At 55.6% G+C, this 14,480-nt stretch overlaps 1 protein-coding gene across 9 annotated transcripts in view; it reads right to left on the bottom strand.

Annotated features, from left to right (window-relative positions):
* The window catches only part of RFX1 (regulatory factor X1), a 31,655-nt gene extending 17,351 nt beyond the window's left edge, over window positions 1-14,304 (bottom strand). For 5 of the 9 annotated variants that reach the window (XM_090059375.1, XM_090059380.1, XM_090059377.1 and 2 more), the window contains exons 1-4: window positions 14,013-14,299; window positions 8,003-8,321; window positions 3,102-3,211; window positions 2,618-2,701 (exon numbers count right to left, since the gene is read on the bottom strand). In XM_090059375.1, coding sequence (XP_089915501.1) covers window positions 2,618-2,701; window positions 3,102-3,211; window positions 8,003-8,270 — 462 coding nt within the window. In that variant the 5' untranslated portion in view covers window positions 8,271-8,321; window positions 14,013-14,299. Of the gene's footprint in view, window positions 1-2,617; window positions 2,702-3,101; window positions 3,212-8,002; window positions 8,322-14,012 lie in introns of all 9 variants that reach the window. The other 4 variants (XM_090059378.1, XM_090059376.1, XM_090059383.1 and 1 more) reach the window with 3 other exon arrangements.
* Between the last annotated feature and the right edge of the window lie 176 nt (window positions 14,305-14,480).

The following is a 14,480-nucleotide window of genomic DNA, read 5'->3' as shown; positions in this document are numbered from 1 at the left end:
TTGGCTGGGGTGGGTCCCAGACCAGCTGAAGCAGCTGCTGGATGAGGTATGCTGGGGAGGGAGAGGAAGGCCATGGTCCTGATCCAGCCTGCAGACTGGCCCATGGGCACATGCCATACTCCATGTGGGTCTGACCAGACTTACAGGCAGCACCGGGGGCCAGATGGTGGTTCCCTAAAAGCCATATGTTTGACACCCTTGAGCTAGAAGATGGTCCCTAGCAAGGCCAGATAGAACCATCTCTATGGGCATGTGTGGGTGCCCATCACTGCTGTGCCAGATATTGCTGCAGCATCGTCAGGGCATATACTTCCTGCTGGAGGCAACTGATCAGAAGCTCTTTGTGCAGCTCTTTAGGAAGTGCCCCCCACTTTCCCACCCCCCTGACACCATCCTACTAGAGAGGTTTTCCTGGAGCACCCTGATTTTCCATCTGTTCCATCTGTCATTGTGGACAGCACCGAGAGGTCTCCAAGATCCCACAGGCCTGCTTCAGAGGCAGGTAGGAAGCCTGTGTGGACTGCGTAGGACAGATGTGAGCTGCCCTCCTCAGCTCGTTTCTCTCCAGACACGAGAGAAAACATTGTGTGTTACTCACAGCTTCCTCTGCTGCTACCTGTTGCTGTTAGGATTTGCATCCATCATTCTGCTGTGACTCAATTTGACCCCTGAACTTCCTGCCACTCCAAGCAACATTTCCCATCAATCCCCACTGCCCAAAAGCTGGGTGAGCTTGTGTAAATGAACCAGCCAGCCTGTTGCAGGGGCATTGCCCAAGCCTGTCTCCATGGGATCAGGAAAGAGGGTGGCTTTGTGGTACGGAGGCCAAGTTAAAAAATCCCAGTGGGATCCATCTTTATCCCTTAGAAGCATTTAGACCTTTCACCAGGAAGTGCTGTGATAGAGCTACCACAAGGCTGTTTCTGAACAGCTTTTACATTGGTGTCTCTGGCTAGAGCTCCCCCTCCTTGCTGTTTGCTATCCCGCCAGAGCCAGCCACATTTCAACTCCACTGGGCATCAGCTGCAAAGTGCTTCAGGCTCTTTCATTTCTCCGGCAGGGGAAGGAAGTTGCCAAAGAGAGTGGGGGCTAGAACCCCAGAGTCTCACTTCCTCCTATGGCTGCCTAGCTCATCCTCTGCAGTTCCCCAGCCCAGCATTGCTTCCTTTGTTCATGAGGTCAAAGTGGGGGCGACATCTTGCCTAGCAGGGTTTTTAGCATGGAAGGAAAAGCTGGGGGCAGAGCTGGTAAAAGCTCTTGTGCTGAGCATGATCGCCAGGCCCAAATGACAGGAACTCATGGCTGAGAAGACATGAAGTTGCCCCTTCGTGCACGTGGATGGGGATGGGCACATCTGTCCCTGGCATGATGCTGGGCCCATGTAACACCTCCCAAGAGAGAGCACCATTTGGCCACAAGGATTAGAAGAAATTCCCCTTAGTGCAAGGTGGGAGACTAAAGTATAAGGATTTGCTAGGAGTCCTATGTTGAGGCAGAGGGAGGACCCAGGAGTCCTGAATTCCAAACTCCGGCTTTGCCTGCCAGGCTCCACTCCCCACCCCGAGCTGGAAATTGAATCCAGAAGTCCTGAGTCCAAGCCCCTGGCTCTGTCCACTATCCAGATATGGCCTTGATATCGCCTTCCTGGATTTTCAACCCAGCTGCTTCCTGACCGCACACTCTGCCCATCCCTCTGGATCTCTGACTCAGTTTCCCCAGGCTCCACTCTTCACTCTGTACTGGAAATAAAACCCAGGAGTCCTGCTTTCCCATCACGCTCACTGTCCACCAGGAGACAGTCTGCAGAGGGGACTGGGGATTCAGCCCAGGTCTCCTGGGCTCAAATGACAGGAAATAACAGACCCAAAAAGCATTGCTCCCAGGCTTCAACCCCAAGATCCTCATTCCTCTCCAAGACTCCCTGTTCTACTCAAGGCCAGATAACCCCAGTCTCTTTGTCCCTGCCCTTTTTGTCCTCTCCCCAGGGCTCAGCAGGATCTCCCTGACCAAGTCTGAATCAGTGATCCAGTACCCAAGTAGGCAGAAAGTCATCCTCTGCTTTGGCCGGGGCCTGCAAGGCACCCAAAGCCTGATGCCCTCTCCAGATCTGACATGCAGGGGCTGAGGATAGTGGGTATGGGCTCTCCCTAGACAACAACTGAGCTTCATCCTGTCCCCACTGCAGCCAGCTGGGGCTGGGTATTGATGCTAGGACCTGGAAGGCCTCCAGCTCTGCCCTAACTTTCACTACCACTACCAGTCTCAGCAGGCAATGCTTTACTGATCCAGGCCACATCTAACTCCCAGCCTCCAACTTGAAGCCATGGAGGGAGGTGAGAGCACATTGTGGGGGATGGCAGTGTCCCAGGCAGGCTGAGCAAGGTGAGAGGCCTGGTTCCCATCATGCCGTTGCTGATTTGTCCTGAGAGAGGGGACTCTGGGTTGTCGGGGCAGCTACTCCTTGCTCACAATGGGCTGGGGGGAAGGCAAGCTCCAGCTGAAACACTGCTAGCAGTGATGTGTAACAGGTGATGCTGAGAGTTGGGGTGGCATTCAGAGCCATGGGGAGGCAAGAGGTGCACAGGAGGGTACAAGCAGTGTTGAAGCTGGGACTTACCTGCTGGGGTACCTGCACTCCAGTGAGCTGCAGCGGGGACACAGACGCTGGCTTTGCCTGCACGCTGGCCTGAACCAGGAGCCTCTGTTGAATAAAAAACTTTGCATTCAGGGGCCAAGGAAGGGGTTCATGCCATATGGGACTAAAGTCTGGAGTCCTAGCTTCTGGACCCCGCTTCCACCCTTGGCACTGGCAATAGAAGCCAGGAGTCCTGGCTTGAGGCTCCCCTACTCTAGTTGCTAGGTCCCACTTCCTCCTGGAAGTAGAACCCAGGGACTTTTTTTTTGGTCCCTTCCTGTGACTTGGGGCCAGGATCCCTCCCCCCGCCACGCCAAAGAACCCAGGAGTCCTGACGCCAGCCCCAGCCACAGCCTCTGGACCATCAAAACACTGTGATTTCATGCTCCAGCAAGACTGGCTGCAGGAGACAGATGTGTGGGCCAGATCTTGTCCTGACTCCCGCCTCTGCCTGTGCCATCCATACCTGCTGTGTGGCCTGCACCTGCTGGACCACCTGGGTGGGCACGCCAGACTGCGCAGTGGTGGAGCCCGGGCTGGCCTCGGAGACGGAATCACTGGCTCGCATGGCGCCTTCTGGGGGCCGGAGAGAGAAGAGTGGAGGTTTAGACTGGCAGCCTGTGGGCAGCCATTTCAACCCATGAGAGAGCTCAGGTAAGAAGGCACTGAGGGGGGTACCTGCCTCAGGGTGGGGGAGGGGTCAGAATCTGTAAACCCTGCTACCTCCAACATTGGGAATGGGATCCAGTCCCTTGGCTAGGAAACAACCTCAGAACCAAGGCAGGAAACCCGAACAGAACAAGCTGACAGAGGGATCTGAGTGGCAAACAGGGAACCCAGGAGTCCCCAGTCCCCTTCCTCCTCATTCCCTTCCCACGCCACTGTTAACTCTAATCCAGATGCCACTGAGAGATCTCCTGAGTCCTTCCTGCCCATGCACAGGACTGTTTTTATCCAGTGCTCTTCCCCACCACCCAGCTTCTAGCCTCTGACTCTCATGGAACAGAGCAATCAATGCAAGTCTCTTCCAAACGCCAGAGCAAGATCCTCCAAGCCCCATGGGCCTGGCAACTGGCCCCCTCCCTGAGTCAGGAACTCACTATTCATGGTGCAGCACAGAGACTGCTATAGTGCATGAAGTGGCAGCACCAGGAGATGCCTCTCCTCACTTCCCTCCTCTTGAGAATCGAACTTATGCAAGAGTGGAGGCTCTTCTAGCCTGGGACCTTGGCTGACTAATCCCTGCCCATTCTCCCCAGGCTCTGGCAAGCTTGGTTTGTAATAAACACCCCCAAACAGGCAGGGGCCATCATGACCCACCAACTGTCTGGGGCTGGGACTGTGTGGCTCCTTTTGAGCATGATGCTGGATCATAGGGGTCTCATTGGATGTTGCTGGTGGAGCAGGGAGGAGAAAGAAGAGAACCTGAGACAGCCAAGGGCTCTGCCCCCAGCAAGGGATCAGATGTGGGCTTCAGCACATGGGAACCTTGGCTGATCTCTCCTGGCTCTGATGTCTTTGGTTCCCCAGAGAGTGGGCTGGACGTACAGGAGGGTTTGGGTAGAGGTTCACTTTGGGGTATATGGTAGAAGCTGTTATTTGGCTACTTCATGAGAGGACTTCTCATGCACCCCCACAGCTCTCAGTCAGATTCCTTATGCTCCCCATGCTTGTACTGGGGTGGCTAAAAATGGTCCACCACCCTCCTGACGGGGTGTGGGGGTGTCTCTGCCTCAGGCAGCTCTCCTGTGATGCCCAAGTGCCACCCGGATGACATGACAGCTGATACTCCTCCCCACAACACCCCCTGCCATCAATCTGTTGTGAATAGCAAGATGAAGGTGATGGGGGAAAAATCCAACCTCTTGAGCTGCCTGCAAAGTGCCCCTTCCTGCCCCCCTGCCCCATCTGGCACCAGCCCAGGCCACAAGACAAGCAAAAAATTGTCTCTTGTGTCCACCAAATAAGTCCCTTTGTGATGGGGCCTCTGCCCAGCTACCTCAAGGCAGGCTGGTAAAATAGCCTTCTGTTGTTATTAGTCTTTCACATTTTAAGGCAGCAAAATATGGGGACCTGGGATTACAATGTCTTTTGTTTCCACTCAGCTTGAGATCTAGCTTTCAGGCTGCAAGCTGGAGCTCTGGGCCATGTCCTACGCTAGAGGTACCCGGCACTGCCCAGGAAAGATGCTGGAGACAGCTGAGGCTGCAGAGCTCTGAGGGTTTCCCCAGAGGCAGGCCAGTTCCTCTGAGCATGAGGTTACACTTGCTATGAGCCAGAGAGAGGAGGAAAAGGGGTTAGACTGGGAGCCTGTGTTGTGGGAGCCATGTGGGAGGAACGGAGAACAAGGGATCCTCACAAAGAACAAGGGATCCTCACAAAAGCACTGAGTGCCTGCAGTACCAAGAAGCTGCATGGAGCCAGCTGGAGAACTGAGGCCCTGAACAGCCAGTGCCCTCCAGACTTGCCAACAGGTGTCCTGAATGGAACATCTCCGGCTCTGCCCTAGCCTCCAAGTCCAAAGGCCATGACTCTGGTCAGGGCTCCATTGCCCACACCCAATCCCCAGCTCCATCTCCAGTTTGACTTTCTGATGCTCTGTGAGCACAGCCAGGCTAGAGCATCCCCAACTGGAAGACAAGGCAGACAGCTCCTGAGCCCAGCACAATTGAATCCATGTTAACACTCTACAGACACGTGCCACACAGATCATCTGGGCTAGTCAAGGAGTCTGCACTTCAGGACCCAGAAGCGCTCACAGAGGCACAATTAGACCTGTAGAGTCTGTCACCCACCCTATCTCTCATTCCAGCCCTGGCTTGAGTCCCAGTAACACACTGGGGGAAGGATGCCTCAGCGTGACCTGAGAGGGATGAAGGGTTTTCAGCTCTGAAACAGTAAGCAGATCCCAACCTGGGCCAACTGTGGAACTGAAGGCAGCTGTTCAGGTCTTACCATGCCTTGCAACTCAGTAGATCTGGGGGTCAACTAGCTATTTCTGAGTCCTCAGTGAGCCTAGGTAGCCAGGATCTGGAACAATCACCAGTAAAGCTGTGAAAATGCCTGAGAGGCAGAAACTGACCTCAGCTCCTGGTCCTTCTCACTCCCACCCAGCCCACAGGAGAGATGCTGTCCTGGGAGAATGATTCCAACCCACAGGAGAGACGCCGTCCTAGAAGAATGATTCCAGCCCACAGCAGGAGACACTGTCCTGGGAGGATGATTAGCTTCTGTTCCAGGCCTGGAATGAGCCGAGTTCTGAAGATGGTTCTGAATTGATGATGCGTGAGCTGGTCAGAACCAGGGACTCGCCAGTCTCTGGAGGAAGGGCACCCTCATGGGCCCAGCAGCAAGCAGAGCTCTGTCTGGATCTTGGGCTCCCTACCCCCTTGCTGCTTTTTTGCCTCAGCTGCTGCTGGTGGGACAGGACAGCACTTTCACCTCCCTGCCACTGGGATGGTGAGAGCTGGTTCCTGGTCCTTCAGGGCTTCAGTACCCCTTCTGTGGCTACAAACAGATGTCACATTTATCCTGAGATAAACCACACTGTCCCAGGACTCATTGGAGTCACACAAACATCCATGTCCATTGTCCCAAGATACAGCTGAATAGTTTCCCAGAAAAAAGGCAGTAATGGTTTATCCTGGGATACTGCAAAGTACTTCCCAGGATTGCAGCATTGAATCCATAGTAGAAAAGCACTCAGCCCCACCCTAAACTCGCATAGGAAGGGTGATGTGTGTACATGCCAATCCTGGGAGTTTTTTAGTCTGGGATAAACCCAGGCACAACTTTGTATGGGATGGTTTGGATGGGGATGATTCTGCCTCCAGCAGGGGATTGGATTAGACGTGACCTCCAGAGGTCCCTTCCAGCCCAATTTCTCCATGACTTCTCCAGGGATAAATGCAGCATCTGTTCCTAGCCAATGAAACAGTGCCATCAATGCTTCCCCACCTCATAGGCGGGTGTGAGAATGAACAGATTTAGGAGTGCAAGGAACTTTGACACCTCAGGGAAGAATGCAGTTCTGTCTAGTACACTACCAGGAGTGACAAGAAATAACGGTCACAAGCTGGCAGAGAGTAGATTCAGGCTAGATATCAGGAGGCGCTACTTCACTGTCAGGGCAGCTAGGACCTGGAACCAACTTCCAAGAGAAGTGGTGCTGGCTCCTACACTGGGGGTCTTTAAGAGGAGGCTAGCTGACCCCAGTACTCTTTCCTGCCATGGCAGGGGGTCGGACTTGATAATCTGCTCAGTTCCCTTCTGACCCTACCAACTATGAAACTATGAGACTGATGGCACAAACCTCTGGGCCTGGCCTAGGTTTTCACACAATGCTACTGAGCCAAGAAGCTGGTGGCAAGATGAATGGGTTTCAGGTCGAAGATGAGCCTAGACCAGGCAGTGTCCATGCTCTGGGGGTTCATCAGACCAACAGGAGGTGCTGCCTGGGCTAAGGCATGTGGCCAGTCTGATCATGGCCAGCTGGAGGGTTTTACCTGCTTGCAAATATAGGTGCTAGAGCAGCTGTGGGAGGCGAGGGACAATTATTTTGGCAGGTGTGCTGTAAATTAGCCCCATGCCCTCCCTGCTCTGATCTATTTCCCCTGCCTGATCAGCTTCTTGCCCTGGGCTCCCTGCCCCATTTGGCTGGTCTGCTTTCTGCCCCCTGCCTGATTTCCTCTCTGCTTTCTGCTTCTTGCCATACCTCCTACTCTGCTGCCTGTCCCCTCCCTCATCTGCTGCATGCCATGCACAGAGGCAGCCCATGCCAACTTGTGGCTGGTTGGCCACCTCTGTGCTAGGGGATGGGTTTGCAGCTTGCGAGTCTTCAGCTTGAGGGCATTAGAGGGGGAAAGGGCATTGAGCAGTTTGCAACCATGGGCCTGAGAGGAAGCAGAGAGACGGGGTTTCTCAGGCACCCAGCTCAAAGGAATGGCAGACATGGTGGGGGGCATCTCCCAACGGAACCACCTGCCCTAGGGTGCTTCTGCTGAGGACAAGACATGGGGCATGTCTGGGGTTCAAGAAGGGACAAGACAGACTGAAGTAGGCTGGATCCAGGGAGAGTGACTGAACAGGACAAAATGGGGGAGGTCTCCTCTGACAGCCCCATGTCAGTGCCAATGAGGCTATGCTCCAGATAGGTCCTGTCCACACACTCCCTCTCCTACCCCTGCTGTTGGAGACAGACAGCCTGGACACTGCCCAGCATGGCACTGATGTTCTCGAGACACTGCCAAAACCCCCCAACCTAGCTTTCCACCCTCTGGACAACCCATGGGGATCCCAACACTGTTATACCACTTAGGACCTCAGGGGCAACCCTGTCCTATCCCAATGTACCCTCTAGATACTTACCAGACACGGTGACTACAATGTACTGCTGCGGGGCTGGTGCTGGGGTCTGCTGACCGGTGGGTTGGGCAGGTGGTGGGGCGGTCTGGATTTCCGCCACATACTGCTTCTGGGTGGGTGGCTGGGGCTGGGTGCTTTGCAGGTCAGCGACGTATGGCGCCGAGGCAGTGGCTGGGGCCGAGGCCGCAGCGGGGGCCGCTGCCGGCTGTTGCTGCTGCTGTGACTGTTGCTGGGCTGCCTGTAATTCCGTAACGTACGCCTGTGTTGCCATGCCAACAGTGGGGAAAATGATAATAAATAAGTCTTTTTTTTTTCCTGCTTCCTTTTGTCGAGGAGGGAAAAGGGGAAAAAAAGAGGAAAAAACAAAATAGAAAACAAAGAGAGAAAAGAAAAAAAAAACAATTAATCAATTGTAAAGCGATCCCCAGATAGAAACAGTTCCCTGCTGCTCTATTCGTTAAGCACTAACCTAATTACACCCCATGGTTAATAACTAATTACAGTCAATTACAGCAGGGAGAAGCAGGAGGTACCCATTCATCTCCCCCCAAAACACACACACACACACACACACACACACACTTCCCAAAGGAAACCGGTCTGGAAAAGGAACAGGCTGAGAGAAACTCATCAGGATGCAGTGCCCAGAGGTCCTGCAAGGACTGTAGGGTCTCAATCTGCCCCCTACCCTGCTGCCAGCCTCACGGAAGTGGAGAGAGGCTCCAGGCTCCATGGTGAGGTCCTAGAGCAGGGAGACAAGAGGCAGCTGCTTTCTAAATGGGACGGATTCTGGGTCCCAGATGTGAAATGCCACAGGTCTGGCTTCCAGAGGTTGCTGAGGTCCAGGGGGAGTCCTCCACTCTGCTCCAGCCTGGAGGTGCATGAACTCCACTCAGAGCTCTTTGCTGCAGAGTATGGAGCCACTAAACTTCTTGGTCACCCTGACTCAACCCGTCCTATCCCAGCAGCTGTGGCAGTAAGTGGCCATGGGCTCATTCAACTGGTGCCTGCTCACAGGGGCCAGAGAGCAGCTGGGACCCTTAGTTCTAGCCTTGGTTCCTCCCCCTGATACAAGGGGTCTGGGGAAGACTTGCCCAGAGGATGGCAAAGGTTCATGGCTGGGGGCAGGACAGGGTTGTAGTGACCCCCACCCCTTCCTGGTATTGCCAACCCAAGGAGCTCCAAGTTGCAGTCAATGGAGCATCAGGAGCCTTCCAGGACATAGCAGCATGGAGCAGAGATGTAACTCTTCACAAAGACTTGCAGGTAAATCAGTCGCAGGGGGAAGACAGGGCCCCAGAACCCTTCCCAGCCTCCCCTCCCTGTGTCTCCTGCCCTCCCAGCCCCATAGGGCAAGCTGAGACTCCTGCCCTGTGTGCCTCTGTTTCCCCAGCTTGCACAGCAAGGCTGGCCCTAGGAGCTAATTAGCCTTTGCACCGTGATTTGGGGGCTTGGAGAGGGCTACCTTCTCGACAGGCTGAGGAAACCCAACTGTGGGGTCCTGTCTCCAAGGGAGTATGGGCAGAGCCACATGCTGTCCCAGGTGGCTGGAGCTTGGTGGGGAGAAGAAGGGAGGCAGGGCCACCCAGAGGCTTTGGGACACCAGGTTTTGTCTGGCCCAGCCCTGACCCTGCAGCTGTCACCGTCACACTCCCTCCGACTAGGGGATCATAATCTCCTGCACTTCCTGGCCAAGAGGCATGTATATATGCACGTATGCAAACATGTGCACACAAGCATGAATCCTGTGGACCGTATGGCCGCAGGTGGGCTCACCAGAGCCCTGGGGAAGGGAGCCCTGAATGTGGAGCAGGGACCTATTCCCAGCTCAGGGAGGGTGGTGCCATTTTGGAAGACAAGTAGTCGGTGTTTCCCCCAGGAACAAAATGTATCTGGATCCATGAAGGCCATTTTCCTTACATGGTCCTGGGGTAACTTTTCTTCTGGTGTGGTTTAGTACCTGCTGAGGTGTTGGGGCTTAAAGCCCACTTTATGGAAATAGAAGACTCCTCCCTAGCTTGCTCCTTGTGACCATATGGCTGAGGGCAGGTGAAACCTGGGGGCATCTGAACCTCAAGCCTCTGGGCTTGGGCCTGCACATAAACTGCCTGCCAAAAGACTTTAGAAATATCTGAAGCCCCTGGTGAGGATGGAGGATGTTTGCGGGTGTAAGGCCACTTATGGTTCTGGACTGACTCACGGATTTGGACTTGATTTGGCTTGGAACACAAAAAAATTCTTAAAAAATAAAAGTTTATTCCTGGCTCTCTGGACCTGACAGCATCATTCTTTCCTGTCCCCCAGTTTCCCCACTGTTCCACGGGGCTGATACTGACCTCCTGCAGGGGGGTGGAGAGGCACAGAGCTTGGGAGGAGCATAAAGCTCAGTTTGGAAGGGGAGATCTCACCCCCAGGGGGTCGCTATAATTAACAGCTATAATTAATGTACTGGCCAGATATTTCCCACATGCCAGGTGCTGTGAGGGCTGGGATTGCCAGGCTGGGGAACTGTTCGCATTCCCTGGGTGCTTGGATACTTGGTCACTGAGCTTGGAAATAAACCTGCCTGTTTTTAGATTCTTGTCCCTCCCATGAGTCATCGCAGTAAACACGGAGGCCTGGTGGGGAGAGGGGTTGCCTTCCCACCCCCACTTGCGAGGGATGGTTCCCCTGGCTCTGGTGGGGCTGGCTCTAGGGGCAATCGTCCTAAAGGGAGGGGACCTCCAAGGTACAGCCATCTTCTTCCTGCTCCCACTTGGGTCTGCTAAGCCCCAAAGATCCCAGCATGGGGGCAGAGATGTCCCTCTTGGGGTCCCCACAGAGCCCCCCCCATCTGCCCCTTCCCCTCCAGGGGCTCCCTCAAGGCTGGTGGGCAGGGGAATTGCCTCTGCCCCAGCTTGGAGGAGACATCCGAGCCCACTGCCTCCCATCTCCATGAGACCAGACCATGGGAGTGGTTCCACATAGTTACAGCCCCTCCTCCAGAAAGCCACAGTTTACAAGCCATGCTGTGGGACTACTACTGCAGCCTCCTGTGGAAGGGAACGTGGAATGTGCCTGCCTGTAGCTTAGGCTGAGATTGAAGGGAAGAGTCTGTATCTGATGGGAATCAGAGAATGGAGTCACCTGAGCTGGAATTTGGCCTAATATCCATGTTACTGTTACTGCCCCAGGCTCATGATTAGATCTCTTTCATATCGGCAAGGGCCCCGTCTCCAGGTGCTCCCAGGCCTGGCAAGGGGTTGTGGCACATGGGGAGGCACCAGCAGGGACCCCCAGACCAGCATGCCAGCATGGAGACATCCACAGGCAAGGGACGGATGTTGACCAGCCAGGCTGGGAGCTGAGCCCAGGAGAGAAAGAACAGAGATGAGGGAACAGCCACATCCAAGGGACAAGGACAAACAATTCTACTTGGCACTTATTTCCTCAGCCCCAGGCACCTCACAAACAGCTATCAACCAAGCTCTTCAGAGTCCAGGATGTGGAAGGAGAGCTGATCCCACCTCCCTAAAGGGGACCACTGAGGCACAGACAAGAAACGCTTTCCCTGAAGTCAATCAGGAAGTTAACTTGTGCTGCTAGAAACAGAACCCAGGCATCCCAACAGCTATCCTAGGCCTCAGCAGCCAAACTCGGGGGTCCTGTGGCAGCCAAATTCCCTTCCCAGGCTGCCACAGGACCCCATTCCCCAGAGCAGGCCTACCAATCATGCCCCTCTGACCATGTCTATGGTGTCTTGGGCTGGGACCTCTCCCATCTCAAACATGGGATTGGCCTAGTTCCTGCTGGCACCCAAAGCCAGGGAGACACAGGAGGGCAGGATGGTTTGGATAGGGCTGATCCATGCCTCAGGCATGGGGTTGGACTAGAAGTGACCTCTGGAGGTCCCTTCCAGCCCCACTGCTGGACTCTATGATGTGAGCAGGGTGGATTAAAAGCCTCTGGAATGACTAAGACGCTCCATAGCCAATATCCCCAACCAGAGGAACCCATCAGCACCATGCCCCTTCTCAATGGGGTCCAGAAGGGCTGGGAGGGGACACAGCCTGCCCCATCAGACAGCTATCACTTGCAAACCATCTTGAGAACAGTCAAGGGATCACTGCGCCCTCCTCATGGACTCCAGGAAAACTTGTGGGGGAGGGGCGGGGGGCTGCAGCTCCATCCCCTACCCTGAGGGCCCTCAGTGGAGGGAGAAGGGGGCTGCTTTGAACTAACCCTGAGCAATGTTACTTTTGCTGTCAGGCTTCAAGCATCAGAGGGTGCTTGGATATCTGGGGGCCATCTCCAAGGCCTGGGAAACACATTAAGCTGTGTTGCTGCTAAGGGAGTTTGGGGCCCCTTTGACAACACTTCAAGCTGTGACAGCCTGACGTGCCCCAGCCTCATGGCCAGATGGCTCAATACTGCCCAGATACAAAAGCCCCTTTGAGCATAATTCTGCGGCAACACAGACCACTGAAGCCACCATCCCGGCATGCTAGGGTGATGTGCGGAAACAGCACACGACATCAAAACATCCCCATTGTGACTGGTACCTGGTTATGGGACCTCTGTCTCACCCAATGCCTCAGCATGCCATAGGATCGCAGAGATGTGTCATGTATCCCCCCGGATCGGGTTCAATGGGAAAGACCAGCTGTGAGAGGAGGAACTGGTGTTGGGCGATTTCACTGCAGGGACCTAGGCTTCGATGGCACAAACTAGGTATGCAACAGCACAGAGCATAGACAGAAGTGGGGATCTTGGAGGGACCCAGGAGGGATCTAGGGAGCAGGTGCAGGTGGTGAGGGGAACCAAAGGGCAGTGCCTTTGTAACAAAGGGGGTAGGTTTGACTGAGGGACCAGCCCTAATAAAAGGAAGCCAATGAAGAGGGTGTCCCCTGGCTGGGAAAGGGAAAAAGCCAGAAGAGGTGGGTAGGTGAGATGGATCCTGAGATGGCAGCTTGATGGCGAGGAGAGGGAAGGCACTGGGGATGTGGTATTCTATAGGATCTCGTGCTGGGTAAAGTACAAAGTGCTTGGGCTTTGGAACCCTGTGGGCATCTTGCTGTGTCCCTGAAGGGGGGTCCCCAGAAGGGAAGCACCAGGTGGGAGGGGGGAATGGAGATGGTGCCAGAGAGGCTGAGGGGTGAGGCAGGCTTGGGGCTTGACCCTGGCCTCCACGTGACACAGGGGCGGAGGGGGCTACAAACAGGCTGTGTCCCAGTGATGCTAGCCTTTCATTAGGGACCATGATGGGTGCAGTGACCTCATGATGATAGCATACTGGTGTAATGACATCACAGAAGAGCTCCTGAGTTCATGACAGGGCAGTGACTCTCACAAGAGCATTGCAGCTGGGCTCACAGGAACCTCGCACTGATGGCCCTGAGCTCACAATGGCATTGCAACTGCATATGACATCACAGCAGCCTCTCTGCTCACAGTGACATCACAGCTAGGGCGTGGTCTGGCAGGAACCTGGCACCGAAACCCGAGCTCACAAGGGATTGCAACCAGGGAAGGTCTCATCCCCAGGCGATTATTCTGTCACTTCCTCACAGCAGAGCGTGCAATTCAGGGGCACTTCCCCCGGACACCTCACAGTGACATCACAGCTGGGCCAGGTTGCCTGGGTGGCACCCCTACCCTCTAACATCACTGGCTGGAGTGACATCACCCTGTAACATCACACCCCCGCCCTTGCCCAGCGACAGGGCTCCCCTCTCAGTGAGGAGGGTCTCCCCACTTTTCCCTCACACTGCGCCCCGCCCCCTCGGCCTCCCATCATTGGCCGACCCCACGGCCCCGCCTCTTCCCATTGGCCCGTCCGCCCACCAATCACCGGGGAGCGCTGCAAGCCCCGCCCGCCGGGCCTGGGCCCTTCTTAATCCCGGGGCAGTCGCCTGGCCCCTCAGTCAGGGGAGGGCGGCGCCTTCCCCCCCCAGCGCGGGTGGCTGGCAGTGTCCCGTTCTCACCAGCACTCCCGCCATTTTGTGCCTGGGGGTAGAACTAAAGTAGGACCCACCTTACTGGTCCCTCCTGCGGCCCGGGCCGGGAGCCCCGCGGAGGATCCGGCGCGGCGGGTCGGGTCGAGCGCCTCGGCCCGCGGGTGCTGGCGGGGTCCCGAGGAGTCGCTGCCGGGGCGGGGGGAGGTGGAGGCGCGGAGGGGGTGCCGCTCGGGGCGGTTGTTGTTGTTGTTGCCGGGTTTCCTGGTCGCCACGACTACCGTGGCTATGGCGCCCTCCGTGTTCCCTCACCGGGGCAACTGTTGCTACCCACCTCGGCTACGGGCGGGGCTGGAAGGAAGGGGGGGAAGGGAGGCCCTCACGAGCCCAGGCACCGATTGGCTAAGATGGGCGCAACCATTGGTGGTCCCTCTTGCCTATCTCTGAGTTCCCCGCGCCGATTGGCTCTGAACCCCGCCACTCAGCGTCCGCCCCGCCCCCCGTGCTGGTCGCGAGCTTTCGCTTGTGTGGGGCGAGTGCCGATTGGC

This window comes from Crocodylus siamensis, chromosome 8, assembly GCF_052110815.1.
Source record: "Crocodylus siamensis isolate JL-2025a chromosome 8, ASM5211081v1, whole genome shotgun sequence".
Lineage (NCBI taxonomy): Eukaryota > Metazoa > Chordata > Crocodylia > Crocodylidae > Crocodylus > Crocodylus siamensis.
Note: the sequence above shows the minus strand (reverse complement) of the source record. Positions and strands in the feature narration are given on the sequence as shown.